The sequence below is a fragment of the Phalaenopsis equestris genome, unplaced genomic scaffold, assembly GCF_001263595.1.
Source record: "Phalaenopsis equestris unplaced genomic scaffold, ASM126359v1 Scaffold000601, whole genome shotgun sequence".
NCBI classification, from domain to species: Eukaryota; Viridiplantae; Streptophyta; class Magnoliopsida; order Asparagales; family Orchidaceae; genus Phalaenopsis; species Phalaenopsis equestris.
Window position 1 is genome coordinate 149,627 of NW_018165041.1, and position 22,025 is coordinate 171,651.

General features: G+C 32.5%; 1 protein-coding gene across 4 annotated transcripts in view; it reads left to right on the plus strand.

Moving 5' to 3' along the window:
- LOC110029785 (uncharacterized protein At1g04910) overlaps window positions 1–22,025 on the plus strand; it is a 78,613-nt gene that overhangs the window by 46,725 nt on the left and 9,863 nt on the right. For all 4 annotated transcript variants that reach the window (XM_020732214.1, XM_020732215.1, XM_020732216.1 and 1 more), the window contains 2 exons: window positions 1,966–2,133; window positions 2,206–2,396. In XM_020732214.1, coding sequence (XP_020587873.1) covers window positions 1,966–2,133; window positions 2,206–2,396 — 359 coding nt within the window. The remainder of the gene's footprint in view (window positions 1–1,965; window positions 2,134–2,205; window positions 2,397–22,025) is intronic.

Here is a 22,025-nt window from a genome sequence, read left to right on the forward strand (position 1 = left end):
CTCTTAATACCATTGATGTTCTAATTAATCGTATGGATTTCATACCATATTTTTATTAAAATTTGAATTCTAATGAGGGTAATTGGCTGGAAGACTTGCTTTAATTTGGCCGACTGAGACGACCAGCTGAGTGACAACTGCTCCTTGTGCTGGTTCGGCCGAGGCGTTCGATCGAGTGACAATTTTGCCCGCCATGGTAAAAGTTAGTAGGCCTACCATTTGTGCTCAGGTCGGTCGGGACTGCAGGCGTGGTCTACCATTCGGATCTCTCTCCATAGTATGTCGGTCGATTTTTCATCACACGGTTAGTTGTAGGACAGTAGGACGCCTTGATCATCTGACCGTCGTCTGATTTGTTTGATTATATTGAGATCTATGCTGACAGCTTTGGTCTGCACATAACCTTTCATCTTAAAATTTAAAACTATTAATTGATGTCGGGTACTTAAATTTTTATTTGGAATGACCTTACAAACTCTACAATTTTGAAATCTATTTTTCTCAAAAGAAAATAATCAATTTATGTTTTATTAGATTCATTCATATGAGTGATACTCAGTTCAGTTTTTTTCTTAAACAAAATATTAGCAAGAATAAAATCATGAGCTCAAACAAAATCTAATGACTCTACCTAGTCATTCCAAAATCATAGCCACCATAAATGCTTCTAAAAATTTTTGCCACTCTACTGACATGTTCATATAAATTTTCTACAATAAAAATTCTTTCTTTAAGAGGTATTGTTTGTATTAATTACGTTAATTTACTTATGAGAGTATTACAAGTTTCTATCGTAATATTAGTTTCATGGACTAAGTTTTTTGCTCGCATCCGTCTTTGATGTGAGAACCCTTGCTTATTTAACACTACACCCGGATGTTGGTACAACTACCCTTGCACACTTTTCACTGCATTTAGACAATGCAGGGACAGCCCAAAATTTATTTAACAATTTAAAAGATTCATTTCATATATATATATATATTTTTGATAATCTCTACAATTTTTGTCGACTATATATTCACATCAGAATAACCTCACTTCAGTAAGAATAGGGTATGTGCCCTTTGCTGTGTAGTCAGTTTATTTGCGACAATGCAGTTGTTTGATGACTATGCTCTAAGCATGGGTTTTCCTTCGTCGCTATGTCTGTCAGTTTTGAGTCATAAGGTTCGTTCAATAAAACACATCCTCTATTAGCTAAGGTCAGCCTAAAATTGGCCATTTTGATAAAATTTTAACCTTGTTTAAAGGATTCTGTCGGTATGCAACGCATGGTCCTTGATAAGAATTCTCTTGTTAGACTAGGTCAATTACTAATTAATGTGGGTTCATGTTTGCCCAAGACGAGAGAATAATGAGTCCTATATTGTATTTGTTTTCATTCCTCCGTCCGCTTCTAGTTCATAGCTATATATTTTCTTTTTTATAGTCTAAATTATTGCTTCTATAGTAAAGAATCTGAGCTTGCAAACCAATATTAATTGGAAGCGATCTCTTTTAATTAAGAATAATAATCATTCATGTGGGTGTGTGCTTTTGGAAATATTTAGTAATGGCCGAAATCTCTTGGTAGTGTTATATCTAATATCTCATATGTTGAAAAATTAACTCATGCGCTTAATATTGTTAGGGCCGTTGAAGATATCCAAGGTGCACATGCTGCATGATATCTCATTCTATATTATTGTTTGTGTTCTGCATTTCATTGTTATAGTGATGTAGAATCTCTTCCATGTTCTAATTTTTGTTCTCTTGTTGCTTAATGGATTTTTGCTTAATGTATGATTTTTGTTGAATAGGCATCGCCGGTAGACATGTTCTTAAAAATATATTTTTTTTCAAATACAGTCTTGACAAAGTGTACAGATGAATGAAATTAGATGCTTTGTTAGTCACGGCTGTCTTAATGCTGTATTAAGCTCTTATATTATTTTCTATGGTTTACCTGGATTGTGGCCATAGGTTGGACTGATGCTCCGAGGCATGGGATTCACTAACAACACATTGATTTATCTGGCTTCTGGGAAGATATACAGGGCAGAAAAGACCATGCGTCCTCTTCTTGAAATGTTTCCTCTTTTACAAACCAAAGAGACACTGGCATCGGCTGAAGAGCTTGCTTCTTTTAAGGTATCGTGTTTCTCACAATGTTTCAATTAGAGGCCTAGAGTCAATTATCTAAGCATAGTTTCTTTTTTCCAGAATTATTCCTCTAGAATGGCTGCGCTAGACTACACTGTTTGTCTCCACAGTGAAGTTTTTGTTACAACCCAAGGAGGAAATTTTCCACATTTTCTGATTGGCCACCGGAGATTTCTATACGGTGGACATTCCAAAACTATTAAACCTGACAAAAGAAAGCTAGCACAGCTATTTGCTAATCCTAATATCGGGTATGTGTTAGTAATTATATTCGACAATCAGTTTTACTTATGTATGAACTATAATTTTAGTTTGATAAGTAGAAATCTCTTTTCTTTAACAATGTTGCAATTACACCAAGTCCTTAAATTTGAAATTATTCAGTTAGAGTTCATTTTTGTTAAACTTGTCGCCGATTAATGCTTTTAAAGTGAACTTGGCGTAATAAAAAGGATGACTGCACTTCGTTAAATTTCACTCGAGACCTGTGCTACAAAATATTAAATGGAGGATTCTAACCCCTTCCACCCTTTCTCCCAACATCTTAATCCATTCAGCTTGATTCCACAGGCAGTTAATCTCATTTTGGACTGGTTTTTGACTCAGCCCGAACACCTTGATTGGCAAGTTCTTTTGTGGGAGGCATGAGCTAACCCTATACACACCCTCTCTATCCCAATCCTTCAATTTGTAGGTTTTCATTTTGCTAAGGTAATATGTGGCTGCCAACCAAATCCTCCAGTAAGGATGCTTATGCAACCAGCTTGCCTTTTTCAACAAGCCTTTATGCTAGTGAAAATTGCAAAGAAAACGAATGACTACTTTGACTCCTGAAATCAATTTTGTTAAAAGCTTCAAAATACAACCATGTGATATTGTTTTCCATTGTTCGATGCATTATGTGTGTGCTGGAGCAAAATAAAGTGCTGAAAATAGTTATTTCACCTATTAAACTTATTGTTATCATGAAGATTTTTGAATAGTATAAATGATAAAGATTACATTAAAATACACTCGGTAAAATAATAAAAAATTAAATTTATTGCATTCCAAATTTTAAAATCTAGTCTAGATAATCTTAAATAATGTCTCCGAAATACATTTTAATAAGTTTATACACTAGGGCTAATTTAAGCTCACAATTTTTATTCCATCTTCATCATCTTCCATTGCCAGATCTAAAATCCACCATCCTTTTCTCAAATTTCTTGGATTTTTCATTTATGTCATATTCACAACCCTAATATTTGAAGTGATTTATAAGACATCTAATAAATATGAAACTATATAGAAAGTTAGCGTTATAATTGAGCATAATGGAGTCGAGTATGTGGTGGATTGGACTTGGCTTGGTCATATTATAAATTGTTCATGTTTGACTTCAGCTTAAGCCAAGCTTTTACATATATGTTCGTACTTGGCTTGTTCAATTTTTTTTAATAATTGTTCTTAATTTGTAGTTGACTTTTTTATATTAATTTAACTTGTATTTCGATGTGTTGATAAACCAACTAAAAATTTAAGCAGGTATCACGTTCATATCAAGTTATTTAACAAATGATTTTATAAACCTAAACAACCAAACATTTGGATAAATTCCAAATCAACATTTAACTTTTGTATCAATTAAATAAGTTATTATATATGTTGCATGCAAATTTTTTGTAATCAAATAACATAAATAAATATATTAAACATGTTCATTGAATAAAGAAATAGGAAGGAATTAGATTAACTTAATATATATATTGACCAACAACCAATCAATTATTTTGAAAAAAAAACGAAAAAAAATTATGAATATTTGATAAGAAACATTTTATGTGAAACAAACAAGCCAAAGTTGTTGAGTGTTGAATAGTCATGATATGTGGAAAGACAAAAAGTATAAAGATATATCATATTTTATAATTAATCTGGGTTATATAACTAATAAATAGATATTATGTATTTATATAATGAAAAATTAATTAATATTAAAATTTATGATGGATAAAGATGTATTAAATAATAAATTGGGTTAAATAATAAATAAATATTAATAAAATAGCTATGTAATTAATAATATTTAATCTTAAAGTGTTATTAATAATAATTTATAGTATACTATTATTAAATATATTATTAAATAAGTTTTGATGAATCGAATTTTATTTAAATAATTCATCATATATGATATGAGCTATAATGATGCATAATATCGAACATTTTACAAGTTGAAGAAAAAAAATTTGTTCGTTAACATAAATAGATAAATTGAACTGTGTTTAAGTTTCGTTCATTGTATTTTGCTTTTTTAAAAACATTCAAACTTATTTTTTAACTAATTTGAATAAACTTAATTGAGTTGAGTTTGAGTTATTTTACATTAATTAAATAAGATAATATAGAAACTGTAAGCAAATTTTTTGTAATCAAATAACATAAATAAATATGATAAACTTGTTCATTGAATAAAGAAATGAGAAGGAATTAGATTAACTTAATATCCATATGCAATAACAAAAAATAAATTGTTTTGAAAAAATGAAAAAAAACCTAAAAAATTATAAATATTTAATAAGGAACATTTTAGGTGAAACAAGTGAGCCAAAGCCAGAAAAGGAGAGAACGAGCTAATGTTGCTGAGTGTTAAACAACCATCGTATGTGGAAAGAGAAAAAGAATAAAGATATATGATTTTTTATAATTAATGTGGATTTTATAGCTAATAATTAGATATTATGTATTTATTAAAAAGGTTAATTAATTATTTTTAATGTTTATTGTGGATAAGAATGTATTAATTAATACATTGGGTTAATTAATAAATAAATATTAATAAAATAGTTTTGTAATTAATAATCTTAAATTGCTATTAATAATTAATTATAGTATATTATTATTATATATATCATTAAATAAGTTTTGATGAATCAAATTTTATTTAAATCTATCATTAAGCATAATATCAAACATTTAACATGTTTCAGGTATACAAATTTGTTCGTTAACATAAAAAAATTGGATCGTGTTTAAGTTTAGTTCTTTTAAATTTCACTTAAAAAAAACATTTAAACATGTTTAATAACTAATTTGAATAAACTTAATAGAGTATTAATCGAGTCAATTTGAGTTGTTCATCAAATGCAGTTCGTTTACAACCTTATAATGAATTATAAACCCGATAATGGATTAGTGTTGCCCATGTATAAGGATACCACCTAAATTGAGAAATGGTCCAACTTTTTTTTATTAATTGGCCTTTAGCTTAGTGTTTCATACCTAACTTCTATTTTTAAGGTCATGAGTACAAGCCTATACTCTCCACTCAATTGTTTTCTCAGGAAAAAAATTAAGAGGGTTGCCCATTGTTTATTCTACTAAAGGGTTTGTTTATTTTCTTATTTCTAAATAATGGGGCTTATGTCCTTCGTTAATAAATGATATATGGAGATATGCTTCTATCCATAAAGAAATCTTAGGATCTAGTATTTTAATATAAATGTACGTAATTCTGTAAAGACATAATTTCACATATTGCAAACTTTTATTTTGGGAAATTGTTCCCTAAACCCTAAACCCTTTCACATATTGCAAACTTTTATTTTGGGAAATTGTTACTTTTTTTAAAATGAAAAAAAATAGAATAAATTTGGAGACTACCATACATACTATAATTTAATAGTTTTCACTTGCTATGATCTTTAGAATTTCAAAACCAAGAAGGCATACATTTCATTGAAAATCTTGCAGATTTAGAAAAAATAATAATTTAGAAGGTAAGAAGTCGTCAAATCAATCCTCTTATTTTAAAAAGGATAAAATGTTTTAAAAAATATTTACTTTACAACTCGATCAAAGCGTAGGCTACTAGAATAAATTTAATGAGAAGTTTTCTCATAAATGATTGTTTTTTGCACGCCTCAAATCCCATAAAGTTCCCTTGTTTTCCTAATACAAAAAATTGGAAAAGTAATATTTTGTCATAAAAAATCCTATAATTCACAAACACTACTTCAATATTCACAAAAGTCGAACCACTCTTGGCTAAATCAATGAAGTTCCTTTGTTATTGGATGTGGTTAGCCACTTGTAAGAAATATTGCACAGAACTATCCCACTACAAAAGCTAAGTAACATCGTTCAAAGGCTTCTAGAAGGTAATTTGAAAAAAAAAAAGTTAACGGGGAGTTGTTTGTAGCGAGAGAAGGCTATGTGTGGTCTACATTGTTTGGAAGGGATTAGAGGGATAAATCTATTATTAGACGGCAGATTCGCGTTAATCAATGATTGTTTCACCTGAATTAGTGGTAGGACTGTGAAACAACACAATATAGAGGTCGAGAAGGATCAACCACCTGTTCATAAGCAAGATACAAATACACTACATGCAAAAAGAAGATGATACTGTACTCTGAAGTGCATAAAATGGAGATTAAAATCTCCACAATACATGATACCAAAATTGGTTCTTTAAACCATCTAAATACAAATAATATTGAAGTAGTGTAATAGAAAATAACCTAATCAGAAATAGAGAAATTGGGAAAATTTAAAAAGGAAAAAATAAGGGTGCAATAGGAAATTGAGCTGGTTCATTTCAATCACCTGTGATAGTGAGTTTTTCACGATCTTGTGGAATCCGGTGTCGTGGGATCGATTCTGCGATCCATGTGGAATCCTATGATCCACAACCAATTTCACATGCTACCCGTAAAGCTTTTACGTCATTCTCCCTAGATAGGAGGGACTTCTTCTTAGTCTCTGTAAGCTTCTGGATTGATCGATCCCCATCATAGCAAAGGCATCTCCTTGCTATGTCTGATGTAGTCCCACTTATGGGTATAAACTAGTCGAGTAAAGCTCAAGCCACCCTAGGTTTGAGCTTGAGCTTGATTAATTTTATCGAGCTCGAGCTTAAGGCTACGAGCTCGAGTCGGCTCACAAGTCGGTTTGTTTGTTATAAAAGATATAAAATAATATTAATTTAAGACAGTATTATAATAAAATGACAAATAGAAAATGCCATTAGAAGAGACATAATAAGAAATTACAGAATAGAAAATACTAAATATTTTTTAAACATTTTAAGACATTAAGGATAGTCTTCAAATTTAATATATTTTAGGTATAATTTTATATTAATATTTTTTTAAATGAGCCGGCTCATAAACTAACGAGTCGAGTTGGGACTAGCTTGGGCTTGACTTGTTAGCTCATCGAGATCAGTTCACGGGCTACTTATCGAGCCTAACTCGAGCTGGCTCATGAGTAGGCTTGACTTAATTACACGACTCCCACTACAAACTCTATGCTCATGTCTATTATATGCAAGTCTAAAACAAATAATTTATTTCAAAGCATGTTATGATTGAATAAATATCTTTTTTTTTTGGCACAATCAGAGCTGAATCAATGTTTAAATGAGTATTTTCACGAGTCTCATCTCGAGCCATTAAATATAAAACTTGTTTTTCCCACTTCTCGTACTTGATGGACGCATCCAATATATATGTATGGAGGAACTAACTCTGGAATAAAATTCTTGGCATGTTGGGGCAACTTTCAGTGGCAACCATCTAAGAGGTAAATTGTCTGATTAGGATAACCGGCGACTCCCTCAACAGGAGTCTCTCTTCTCTTGTATCGACTCCTCGGACTCATTATCTTCTAGAACAACCAATATTAATCTAGTTGAAGTCTCTCTTGTGGCTCAACTTGAATCACTAGCATCTCTTCCTTGTCGGTTGAAAGCTGAGGCTCCTCTCTGAAGTCTTCATCCTATTTTGTGCACTGTCCATTTCTTTAACTGCTCCCAGCTCAGTGAAAGAGAGCCCTCTTGTTTTGGTTATCAATTGCAATATTTTGGCCTAATGCTGTGATATTTTAGACACTTTTTTGCTGAGACGGATTTGGCAGTGTTGAATGTCTTCACTTTTTCTCCATTCTAACTTGATTTTTCATTGGGCGAGCTTGATTGGGATGCTCCACTCGGTGTACTCTTGCAACCTGATTCTGGGGTTGAAATCCTCTTGTATTGTGTGGCTATCACCTAACTACCTTGTTGTTTCTCTACCTTTAAAGCCAGAGTCTGAACATTGAGTAAGGATCAATACAGCTGAAGCTGCCCCACATTCTTAATAGACGACTTCAATCCTTTAAGATATATTTCTATTATTTGCTCTTCTGCTTTCACCAATTCACATTTCAATATGATTTGATTAAATTCAGCTGTGTATTCCTCCGCTCAAGAATCTCTTGGCACGGGTGGAGTTTAATGAACATATTCTAGCGGTAATGCAGGATAATGTATTTCTACCATCGAAGATGCTTCAAATTCTCCCGTCACAAAAATGCAGTATTCATTAACTTAATTGTGGCTTGCTTTACTAGTTTGTCTAGTTGAAAGTCTTTATACTTAATGATTTGCTCTACTTATTGAGGTCACTCGATGAATTCATCTGATCCATGCAATCATCAAAATCTGGCAAGTCAGCCTTTACTCAAAAATCTCGACTTCTCTGATATTCTATGCCAAATTGTCAGGGTATTGGTTCTTAGCCTTTGGAAATTTTATGGTGGAAGGCGTTCACTTTCACCTTTCAATTTGGCAAGCCATCATTATGGCTATAGCTGATATCACCAGATTGTTTCCTCTTAAAGGTGACAAACCTCTATTGCCATTAAGTGAATTTTTCATTGTATATTCTCCATAGCAAGTTCCTAACTCGTGGAGGGTTTCTTCTTGGAGAGATTGGGTCCTTTCCTCTCTATCAAGTTTTTAACGAATGTAGGATTGTAATTCAAGCTTGTTCGGAGACTTGGGTTTTAGTGGTAGGGGTTGAGGTGAAAAATTTGGATTTTGAAAATTTAGGGTTAGGGCTAGGAATTGTGGTAGGAATGATTTGGTATTGTGGTGACTTTTTTTTTTAAAATTTTTGATTGGGATAAGAAAGGCAAAGCCCAAAAAAACCTAGTGCTTGCCAGGTTCATCCAAAAAAATCTAGTGCTAGCCAGGTTCTGATACCAGACGATGTCGTTCAAGGGCTTTTAGAACGTAATTTGGAAAGTGGCGGTCAACGATATTTGTAAGCAATTGTAGGATCAATATACTATTGGACAGCAGATTCGGTAGATCAGTTGTTCCTATTAAAATCAACAGTAGAATTGCAAAACAACACTGTATAGAGGTCGAGGAGGATCCATCACTTGTTCCTAAGCAAGATACATATACCCTTGTAAAAGGAACATGCTATTGTACTCCGAAGAGCATAAAACAGATGTTACAATCTCCAAAATATATAAAACTAAAGTTAGCTACCTTTAAACAACAAAATATAAATTATATAAAAATTTTCTATTAAAAAATAACCTTATTGGAAATGGAGAAATAGGAAAAAAATAGTGTTGCAATAGAAAATCGGATGAGCCCATTTTGATCACCCGCGATCGCGGAATTTTTTCTAATCTAAGAAAAATCACGATAATAAGACAATACCCTACTGGAAAAAAACAGTAAAACTCCTGCATCGCTAATAAGACAATACCCTACTGGAATTCAAAAATTACTGAAACATTATTTTGTTAGAATCGAATCACAAGTACTTAGCCGCAATAATTTGTTAGTTTCCTACCCAAAATAGCATCAAATAGATGCCATTTTCAAATTTTCATAGAAAATCAGAATGTAGGGTGTTCAATCTCATAAAGCTTTTGCCACTGCATTTAATCTAATTTGCTTTATTATGCATCCTTTTTAACCAACGTTTTAGCTCTTTCCACATCTCTTGTCAAATTTTCAACATAAAATATCATGTCATCCTTCATGTTTAAGATTTTAAGACTCATTTTTATAATCAAGGCAAGTTGCTTGCCTTATTCCCTAGAGCTTTGTGGTAATATTCTCTCGCTCATGTAGTATTGTAGTCATGGTGCTCACACGATAGGTATATGAGGCAATGTGGCCTTGCTTCACTTTTTCAGACTCCTGGGCAAGCATTTCACGCATTTGACCCATTTATACAAGTGATTAAAACAGTTAAATTCATGCACTAAAAGTAGTGGGTAGTGCTGGATATTAATTTTGCATATGACTTTATAACCATACGTAAATTAAAATAAAATATCATCTTTTCTTTCAATTGAGGTAGGTTCGCTCTCTGAAAATATTATTCATTTTACTTTTTCTTTGAAGCTTTAAAGACAATCCTCTAATCCTTGCTTACCCAAAAATATCAATTTTTAACCTCAAATTGTCAATGGCTTACCTACTTCAATCCAACCAATGTTCTGCCGACTATTCCTGTGCTCTTTTTTGTCATAGTTTGTTGGACAAATTGCTGTATATTCATTTTACTACCCCCCTTTTTCTAATTTTGATATGGATGGAAATGTCTATGATTTTTTTGAAGCATGATAAATACATCACTAAGAATTGCTGTTTGCAAAATGTAAAGCGCAATGTGAAACATATTGATTGTTTTTTCTCCAGTGCACATATTACAAAAAAAACTCTCTTTTGTAATAAAATGTTGTCAATCAGTATCTTGTATATAAATTTATTATATTTCTACAACACCCATTTTACTAGCTCTATATGAGCTACATTTTGTAATATTTTTAACAAATAAATTAGAGAATCAATAGCTATAACAAAATACAAGTCAAAACATATTACTATATTAGATATTACATAAATAATTGGAGGAAAAAAATTAAGCTAAAGAAAATAAATAAAATTTTAAGGATTGAACTATATCGTGAAAAAGTTAATTGTTGGGTGTGTACTTGATAATGTTATTAATTTCAAGCCCATACAAGAAAAGTTGAGGGTTTGTGTCAGCTGACATAACATGTTTTATTAATAATAAATTTAATTTGAGTTTGAATTTTTTTTTATTGTATGATATACATAGAAGGGATTGACAATGGTATACCTCGATTTTGGGAGAGGTAGGGAAGGTTTTAGTCGGGTATCACTGCATTGTTGTGAAGTAGACAAGATTGTCTAGGATGTCACTGGTAAGTGACACGCCAACTTAACCTAATTTATAATTTGGAATTTAATGATTTTGAATTATAAGTGAATTACTGCATATAATAATTAGAAGAAGAATTAAATTTTCTTGCTTAGAAGAGCTAAATTGAAAGTGGAGGGGGGGAGGGGATTGGAGTAAATTGGAAATTGTTATAAGCTACTGTTTGTTGAAAATTTTAATAATAACAATTTGACATGGTTAGTAGTTGATGGTGAGTTAAAATATCAATTTCTTTAGGTCAATGAGGCTAATGATAGCATAATTTTTATCAAGTAATTAATCGGCTAGGCATTGTTAATGAGATCAGTGTTTATGCTTTTCAAATTGGATTAAAAGATGGTTTAGAAAATTGATCTTGTTGAGAGAAGGCTGTTATTATGTATAAAGTGGGAAGATAGGATAGTTATTAGGGATTAGTTTGGTAATAAATGGGGTTAGCGTCTATGCTCTTGAAATTGGATTAAAAGATAGTTTAGAAAATTAATCTTGATGAGAGATGTTTATAATATAATGCATATATGAGGATGAGAGGATAATTATCACAACTGAGTTTAACATATTGGTTCTAACATAAGAGATTATTAAAAGATTTATTTATATGATGTTTATGGAAAAGGATAATTATGGGATGGGAGAAGCTATTTAGTTTCGAAGTGTCATACGATCTCTCAATAGTGAATATATTGTTTAAAAAATATAAGTACTTTCTATTTTTAGAAATGAGGATCAGAAATAGATTTTTTTCTTTCTTTTATTTAGAAAGGAAAGATATCTTTTTGTGCAAAGCAAAAAGGTGATTTGAGGAGATAGTTTAACCATAATAAATAATACAACAGTTATGGATTGTCTTAGGATTATAGAAAATATGATTAAAAAAACAATTGCCATAGTTGATGGTTATAATTGTTGGAGTACATTGAATTTTTTTTAAGCTAATGTTCGTTGGAAATTTTAACAATAACAATTATATACGGTGAGTGGTTGATGGTGAGTTAAAATATCAATTTGTTGAATTGGGTTAATGATAGCGTAATTTTATCAAGTAAATAATTGGCTAGGCATTGTTAATGAAACCAGTGTTTATGCTTCAAATTGGATTAAATGATAGTTTAGAAAATTAATCTTGATGAGGGAAGGCTATTATTATTTATATAGGGGGAAGATAGGGTAGCTATTAGGAATGAGTTTGGCAATAAATGGGGTTAGCATGTCTGCTCTTTAAATATGGATTAAAAGATAGTTTAGAAAATTAATCTTTTGTAAGAGATGTTTATGCTATAATGCATATATGAGGATGAGAGGATAATTATCACGGCTGAGTTTAACATATTGGTTCTAACATAATAGATTATGAAAAGATTTATTCATATGTTGCTTATGGAAAAGGATAATAATGGGATGGGAGAAGATATTTAGTTTCAAAGTGGCATATGATTTTTCAATAGTGAATATATTGTTTAAGAAATATAAGGAATTACTATATTTAGAAATGAGGATTAGAAATAGATTTTTTTTCTTTTTTTTTTTTTTACTTAGAAAGGAGAGTTTTGTTTTTTGAAGAGCAATAAGGTGATTTGAGGAGATAGTTTAACCATAATAATTGAGACAGCAGTTATGGATTGTCCTGGGATTCTAGATAATATGATAAACAAAAATTGCCATAGTTATAAGCTACTGTTTAGAGTACATTGGAAATTGTTATATGCTACTGTTTATTGGAAATAATAATAACAATTTGATGCGGTTAGTGGTTGATGGTGAGTTAAAATATCAATTTGTTGAGGTGAATGGGGTTAATGATTTATGTAATTAATCGGCTAGGCATTGTTAAGGAGATCAGTGTTTATGGTTTTCAAATTGGATTAAAAGATAGTTTAGAAAATTAATCTTGGTGAGAGAAGGCTATTATTATGTTTATTGGGGGAAGATAAAATAGTTTTTAGGGATGAGTTTGGTAATAAATGGGATTAGCGTGTATGCTCTTTAAATTGGATTAGAAGATAGTTTAGAAAATTAATTTTGGTAAGGGATGTTTATACTATAATACATATATGAGGATGAGAGGATAATTATCATAGCTGAGTTTAACATATTGGTTCTAACATAATAGATTATGAAAAGATTTATTTTTATGATGCTTATGGAAAAGGATAATAATGGGATAGGAGAAGCTATTTAGTTTCGAAGTTGCATATGATCTTTCAATAGTTGTTTAAGAAATATAAGGACTTACCACTTTTGAAATGAGGATCAGAAATAGATTTTTTCCTTTCCTTTTACTTAGAAAGGATAGAAGACCTTTTTGTGAAGAGTAATAAGGTGATTTGAGGAGATATTTTAACCATAATAAATAAGACAGCAGTTATGGATTGTCTTAGGATTATAGAAAATATGATTAAAAAAATAATTGCCTTGGGATGAAATAATTAGAAATTGAGGTTTAACAAGTTGATAATATTCTTAGATAGGTTGTTTAGAAAAACAAATCAGATTTGTTATCTTAACTGGGCCAAACTTGATATGAGATAAGATGATTTCTTCTTTTTTTAAAATTCTTGTTGAGGTTTAGGAGTTTTTGAATTAAATCATATGTAATCAGACTAGGTGGAGTAGGGAGATAAAAGATGTTATTAAAAATATGAATGCACTTATAAAAAGTAACAAATAAGATTTTATATTTTTTCTTATTATTATAAAAAATTTGCTTAGACGGTTGTGAACAGAGAAAAATGTAACTTATGTGATTTCCTTGATAGTTTGGGCACTAAGGAGAAATTGAGATAATTAGAATAACTATATGCCAAGAGATGAGTGTTCTAGAGATTTTGATTAGGTTACATGCATTATAAACTATAGAAATTGTGTAGGAGAATTGTATTCTTCCTTTTGCCTCTCTCTCTCTTTCAAATTGGATGTTGGTATTGTAGATGTTTAGCATTCATAGCTTGGTATTTAGTTTTTTAAAATTTACTTCAAGGCCTATGTGAGATTGTCTGCAAGTTGATTGTGATTTTGAACATGCTAAAGAGATGATTATGCTTATTGTGAAAAACCTATTTTATGTGGGATAAAGTAACAAGCATTATTAAATAACTATCAAAAGATTTGCTAGGAGAATCAAAAGAAAATGTTTTTATAAATAAAAATAGTTAGTGGTGGAATATTAATACGTAAGCAAAAATAAAATATAAGAAGTTTCATTATAAAAATTTGTTTAAATGTAAAAGCTTTAAGAATTGGGAAAAATATCAAATGATATGTAGGAAGTTTAAGTCTATAATATATTCGATTAGATACTAAGGATGGAAGGTGAAAAATATTGTGTATAAACAAGTCAAATAAAGAGGAGAAGTAAAGATTTAACTCAAGTAAAGTGTAGTATTAAAGATAAAAGTCAAAAAATATTTTTCTTAGAAGAATATATTCAACATTGGTGGGTGAGATATTTTGATAAACTTTTCAATGAAGTTTTTGAAAATATGATTAATTTTAGTGATCTTAATATTGTTAATAATAATAAAACTTTTTATTTTACTGTCGCATTAGTAAAATGGAAGTTGAGGTGGCTTTAAAGAAAACAAAGAGTGGAAAATTAGTAGGTTCTGATGTTATTCTTATAGAAGTGTGAAAATATTTAGGAGATTTGAGAATTTCTTAGCTTACTAAATATTTTATTATTATTTTTAAAACTAAAAAGATACAAGAGTGGAGAAAGAGTATTTATTTCCTCATTTTATGAATAAAGAGGATGTATTAAGTATGTAAATTATAGAAAAATTAAGTTAGTGTGTCATACATTTAAACTATGGGAGAGATTAGTTGAACATACATTAAGAAGTGGTACAAATATTTCTCATAATATGTTTGTATTTATGCAGGGCAAATCTACTTTGGAAACTATACATTTATTGAGAGCTTTGATGGAGAAGTACAGAGATACTATGGCAGATATACATATGATTTTTATTAATTTAGAAAAAGCTTACGATAAGGTTCCAGGAGAGGATCATTGGAGAGTTCTAGAAAAGAAATGTGTTGATATGACTTATATTCAAGTCATTAAAGATATGTATGCTCAAGTTGTTGCTTATGCTCGAACAGAAAGAGGATTGACCGAGTATTTTCCTATTTCACTTGGATTACATCAGGGTCGGGCCATATCTTTTTTTGCTTTAGTTATGGATGCTCTTACTGGACATTTATGGGAGGATGTACCTCGGTGTATGCTTTTTGCCGATGATATCCTTCTTGTGGATAAAAGTAGAGAGAGTTGAGGAAAAATGTAAATTATGAAGGTCTAGTCTAAAGACCCTCATTTGAGTAGATCTAAAACTGAATACATGAAATCTAATTTTAGTAGTAGAGATCTAGTGGCAGAGTTCTAATAATGGGCAATCAAATCATTAAAAGAAGTGAATATTTAAGGCATCTCGAGTCTATTGTTCAAAGTGATAGATAGGAATGCTATTATTAAAATTCAATTTGGATGCTTGAAGTAGAGGAATGTATCGAGCCTATTATGTAATAGAGAAGTACTGCATAGACTTAATGGAAAACTCTGTAAGATCGTAGTGAGACTTACAATGAGTTATGGCACAAGATGTTGTCCTACAAAAGAGAAGCATAAAACTAAGTGTTGCTGAGATGAGAATGCTAAGTCGATGAGTGGCTTTATACTTAAAGACAAAATTGGAAACTAATATATCCATGCAAGGGTTGGTGTAGCTCCAGTGGCGAATAAGAGTAGAGTCGTTTTAGATGGTTTGGTCGCATTAAACGTTAATTATCTGATGATCCGGTTAGGAGATTAGATGTTTTAGATTCGACTTATGTTATGAAAGGTAGAGGTAGACCTAAGAAGACCTGGCCATATTGTATGAAAATAATCTTAATTTTATTGATTTAAATGAAAATATGCACTCAATAGGACGCAATGGAGAAAAAGGATTTATGTAGCGGACCCCACTTAGTGGGATAAAGGCTTGTTATTGTTGTTATTAAACTTTTCCACAAATATATAATATCTCAATCCACGATCCATAGCTTTTCTTGCCTAATTAATATCAATGAAAATCTCAATATTTTTCTCTAGTTCCTTTTGAAACACATTTCTTTTATAAGATTTGTTTTCAAATATCTTAGGATTCTATAATCTAGTTCCTTATGATTTTCATTATTGGTTTTCATGAACTTACTATAACACTTATTTAATATCTAATGCCAGATCTAGTGTTGAGAGTTAGAGGGTTAAATAAACTTGCCAACAAGTTTGATCCTCCCACACTTATCAATGAGAGCTCTATGATTTTTGGTACCAAATTAAGCATTCAAATTCATAGGAATAGTTTTTAGTTTATGATACGAATCTGGAGGATTTTTCCACGAAAATTAGAACAACCAAATATTTTATTTCAACAACACCAAATAACACAACTCAAAAACATAAAGATAAACACCTATAATTTGAGAGGTATGCGATCTCTCCCAGCATTTAATTATTCTAGAGGTTGAATATCTCCCCAAACTCTAAACCAAAAATTTAAGACGACAATCTCATGCATGACTCTAATCCTAAACATATTAACTCTATCTATACTCCATAATAATAAATAATAATTTTCTAAATTGTCGTTTGTCTTTCACCTGAAATAAGTCTTCAAATTATATGACGAGCTCGACATTTCTAAAATTACTTTTCTTTCAAAAATACACATTATTCTCAAGGTGAAAATAAAGAGCTGTTGTTGGATCAAGTTATGTGGCTTCCACTCATAAACTGACTTGAGTCTAGTTCTCGCCGTCAGCACTTGATTGAAATAAATGATAAGTTGTTGACACTTCATGCAAATTGTGCCTATGCCATAGTTTGAAACATTTATCTCTATAGTGAAGTTTGGCTGAAATTTGATAACGCCAGCACCGGTACACTCGTCATGGCCTTCTTTAACTTCGCAGAAGTATGGGTCACCGCTTTCCCCCATTTGAAGTTATCCTCATTCAGTTTCTCCATCAACAACCACACAATATTCCTTCACAAACTTTTGGTAGTATTTTGTAAGTCCCATAAATCTTCCCAACCCCTTCCAGGTCTTAGGCAGTGTCCACTCCAATATAGCTTTCACATTCAATGGATCCATCAATATCGAGGACTTGCATAAATTAGAGTCACCACGAAGCACCATCTTCCTCTCCTTCATCCTAATCTCTATATTCAAGGATTTCCAATCCAACATCATCCTTGATATCATCTGCAACAACTTCATACCCAAAATTACATCAATACTTTCTAAATCCAAGGGAAGGAAATCTCCTACCACTAATAGTGTCAACATCAATCCCCTGCAAGTTCTTTGGCTTTTCTCCACTTTCTCTATCCCCATCATAACCCTAAAACATTCTGTATCTACCAACTTCAACCCCAAATGGTCAACGACCCGATTTGAGATGAAGTTGTGTGTGACCTCACTATCTACCAACACCACTACAAGTTGCTTCCTGATCTACCCCCTCACCTTTATAGCGTGATTTGGAGTAAATCTCACCATTGATTTGAGGGACACATCTGCTACATAAAGGTGTAAATGCTCCTCTCCCTCCACCATTTCTTCCTCCAACTTCTCACTATCCGCCTCTTCCTCATCATAAACTGCAATACCTGGGGGGTGTGATTCTTGCATCGGTTGCTTGGTGCATACTTCTCATCACATTGGAAATATAATCACTTTGATCTTTTGTCTTGCACCTCTTCCTCCATGAGGCACTTGAAGCTAACCTCTGGTTGGGCCCCCATATTCCTCTCCTTCAGTGCCTCCCTCTGAAATGACACCATATGGGTATCGGTGTTAGGGTCATTGAGGTGCTCTTGTGGAATTCTCCCATGGTGTTGCTCTTGCTGGTGTTCTTCATCTGTTTCTTGTCTTCCAACTTCTGTGTTAGCTCCATCATCTCCCCTAATCCTTGTAGTCTTAAATTAACAGTCAGAGGGTTGCATGTCGTCCGAGCTTTAGACATTTCATGAAATTTTCCTCTAGTACTTATTCAGAAATCCTCTCAACTATCCCGACAATTACGTAAATCTCTCCCTATACTTCATGACAGTCTCTTTCTGAGCCAGGGCAATGAATTGCTCATGTAGGCCTCATTCTCGAATTTTGCAGAAAATTTCCAACAAACAGTCCTTAAATTCCTCCCACGAGTGGATTGGGTATCTAGCCTCTTTACACTGAAGCCATATTATGGCTTTCCCCTCCAAACATAATCCACATGAGCTTCTCCTCCTTTGGCCCATTAATCGTGAAATATCATTCGACTTGGTACACCCAATCATGTGCATCTTCCCCCTCAAAGATCGACATCTTCAACTTCCTAACCCTAGCATCTTAACCCCAACATCCTTTCCCTGTGGTGGTTCTCCCCATGTATCTAGGATGAAAATCTCTCCTTTGATCATATCCACACCCATCTCGGCTTCTTTCCTTCTTCATACTCCTTCATACCCATTGGATAATCAATTCCCCCTATTTCGGTTTAACCCTCTCCATCAGAACTCTCAGGGGAGGTTCTTGATGGGGGATGTTTTCTTACTCTATTTTTCTCGTCCAACCTCTTTCCTTTTATATATGGTCTAGGATTCTCCAATTGAACCTTTGTTAGGGTTTGCAATTTGAAATGCCGGTGAGATTTTGGATTACATCTCAATAAGCCTCCGCATCATCTTCAAGCCCTCAATTCTTTTTTCTATGGAAAAAAAACTTCCTCCCATGGTCTATAACCATTCATCGATCCTGGATTTATTTTGTTATGCTTCTCCTTCCAATCTTTTTCAAAACATCAACTTTCCTTGCTATCTACTCTCTTGGAAGGTTTCAGAAATCTTTTATGCTGCAATTCTGTCGTTTGGCTTCCCAGTTGTTTCAAACCGCGACTGTATCAGGACTAAGGCACGACGGCAGCGCAGCCAGACGGGTTCCGGTATAGTACGTTGCTATCCTGTAGTTGGTTGTGTCTCAAGGTTTGGTCACACAATCCCTTGGTTGGCTATCACACGACTGTATCCGTGAACCTGATTTTGAATCGCGAGGTTCTGCAGATTGCGATGAGATTGTTGCTTCCTAGATGACCCATGAACCTATCGTTTCTTCCTAGTTCATCTCAAAGATGAAATCTAGGTGTTGGTCTTTCAGACGATTTTTCACAAAATTTAAGGCAACCAAATATTTAATTTCAATAACACCAAACAACACAGCTCAAACACATAAAGATAAACACCCTCAATTCGAGTGGTAGGCAATCTGTCCCGCCTCCTAATTTTCTCGTTTTTTTCAAAAGATCTAATAACACATTTTCTCTGTGAGATCAGGATACCCTTGTGAGATTGAATTACCACCATCCACACAATTCTCTTAGATCTATTTATTCTTTAATATCAAAATGTTTGCATAGTAGTCTCTTGCGTTTTTTAATATTCTTTAGAAGTCTTCTATGGGAATGATCTCATCAATATTAACCATTAGAATAGTAAATTTACTTTCAGGTAATCTTTTGACAAAGAGAATGATTAGATTTACGTTGTGTATATTTACTTTGGTGAATTTATTGGACAATATATGGAGGGATTGCTTCAAACCATAGAAGGATATTTTAAATTTGCATAATTTGCTTGTTGTGTCAAATGTCTGATTGCCAAGAGAAATTTTTATGTAGATATCCCTTTAAGGTCATGTAGCCGACCCCACTTAGTGGGATAAAGGGCTTGTTGTTGCTGTATTCTAAGGTCTCCTTTATGACATTCTTGGCATCTAATTGGTAAAAGTGACCAATTCAAGTTACAAGAGATAAGAAAACTAGTTTTGTGTTTAATTTTGCTATATGAGCAAAAGTCTTTTGATAGTCTAACTCCGGATTTTGTAAGACTTTTTTCCACCAGTCATATCTAAAATCTCTTCATACTTTCGTCAACTTATGTTTGATTGTAAAAAAAATCATTTACACCCCATTGTTTTCTTTCATAGTGGAAACATAGCAATCTCCCATGTTTTGTTTTTTTAAATGCTTGTACCTCATCCTGTATTACAGTTTTTCATTCTTAATATTTGAAGGCCTCAAGAATTTACGTAGGACATATACTGCAAGTTCTCACTACTTTAAAGAAAATTGGTTTGTTGAGATTGTCATCTATCAATTCATTAGTCACGGTATAAATGAAGATTTTTCAGTGGTTTGTGAGATTAGATTAGATTATTGATCTTGCTTATGACATGTTCGGTGCTCCACTTTTTTTGTTTACTTTCCCTTTCAGAATAAGTAAGCATCTCATGATTTTCAGTAATAGCTATAGATAGACTTGGACATGGAGATATCTGGTATTATGATATTTGTAGAAGTAATATTCCTTAATTGATATTTTTTAGAAAATTTCTTCCCTTGAATGGTAAATTTTGGATAATTATAGGAGTAATATTCCATAATTGATATTTGTAGGAAGACCTTTATTTGTTTTTAATTTATTCTAGGAAAGCATGTGATTGAGCAGTAGTATCACAAGAATTTTTTTTTATGTACTCCTAGAGCTTAAATAGACCTTTAATATATATATATATATATATATATATATATATAGCGGTCGAAAGCTCTGCTAGGGTTTTGAATGGCGATTTCCGTCGCCTATGATTCTGTCGCTCAAAGGATAGCGCTATTACCTAGTCTCTGTCGTAGACCCTCCGCTTCCTCTCGTCATTTTCTGCTTTGTCGGTCATTTTCTGCCCTCGCTTCCTTCTTCGACGTCGACGGTTCTGTCTGCGTCTCTTCGATTTCGACGACGACGTCCAAAGCTGTTCGTGTCTGCTTCGTCCTTCCTTTGTTTCTACGCTGACTTTCGCCTCTCCCCGCTCGAAAGCTTCGGTTTGCGTCCGCATCTTTCTGTTCGACGCTGACTTTCGCCTTCTGAGTTCTCGTGACTATTCAGACAACAATTTTGTTGAGATCTTCTAACAGGAGGATTTCCCTGCTCTCTTCTTCTTTGTTTGAACCTGACAAAACCTCTTTTGCCCACGTGGTGGGTAATCCTCAGATGGAGTCGGTGGTTGTCTTCCCCTCAAATCATAAGAATTGTTGTGATGGTACAAATGACTGCCATTTTGTTAAGAATATAAGTAGGAAAACTGGGAAAACAATATTTATTTTCTTTGAATTAGAAAATTCAAACCTGATTTAGAAATTGAAGTTCGCACTTATTGAAAAATTTCGATGGGGACACCCACCTATGGAAATTATCAGAAAAAGTTTTGATGATTTCAAACTAGCAGGAAAGTGGAAAGTAGAGCTCATGGATGACAAACATGTGTTGATTCAATTAACCTCGACTGAAGACTACACTCAAATTTTCTCCAAAAAATATCTTAACACTACAGACAAGTCAATGGAGTTACTCAAGAGGTCTCCTAATTTCGACCCTAATCATGAATCTCCTACTGCACCGATATGATTTAGTATACATGTTCTCAAACTGCACTTTTTTCATCATCATGTTCTTTAATCTATTGGGGTCATACTTAAGGACCCTATGAAGCTAGATCTACCCACTTTCAACCTAACAAGACATTCTATGACCAAAATACTTGTTGAAAGAGATAATACTTTATCTGATGTTACTGAAGTCTAGTTTGACACAACTCATAATGGATATTGGCAACAAATCATCATGGGCAACAAATCATCATGGTCATCATGGAACATAAACCTCTTTATTGTTCTCATTGTAAGATGTTTGGGCATACCTTTGATAAATGTCACAAGCACCATTCTAATTTGAAATTTAAAGATCAAGTGAATAAGGATGAGTTTGACCACACTGCTCTAGAC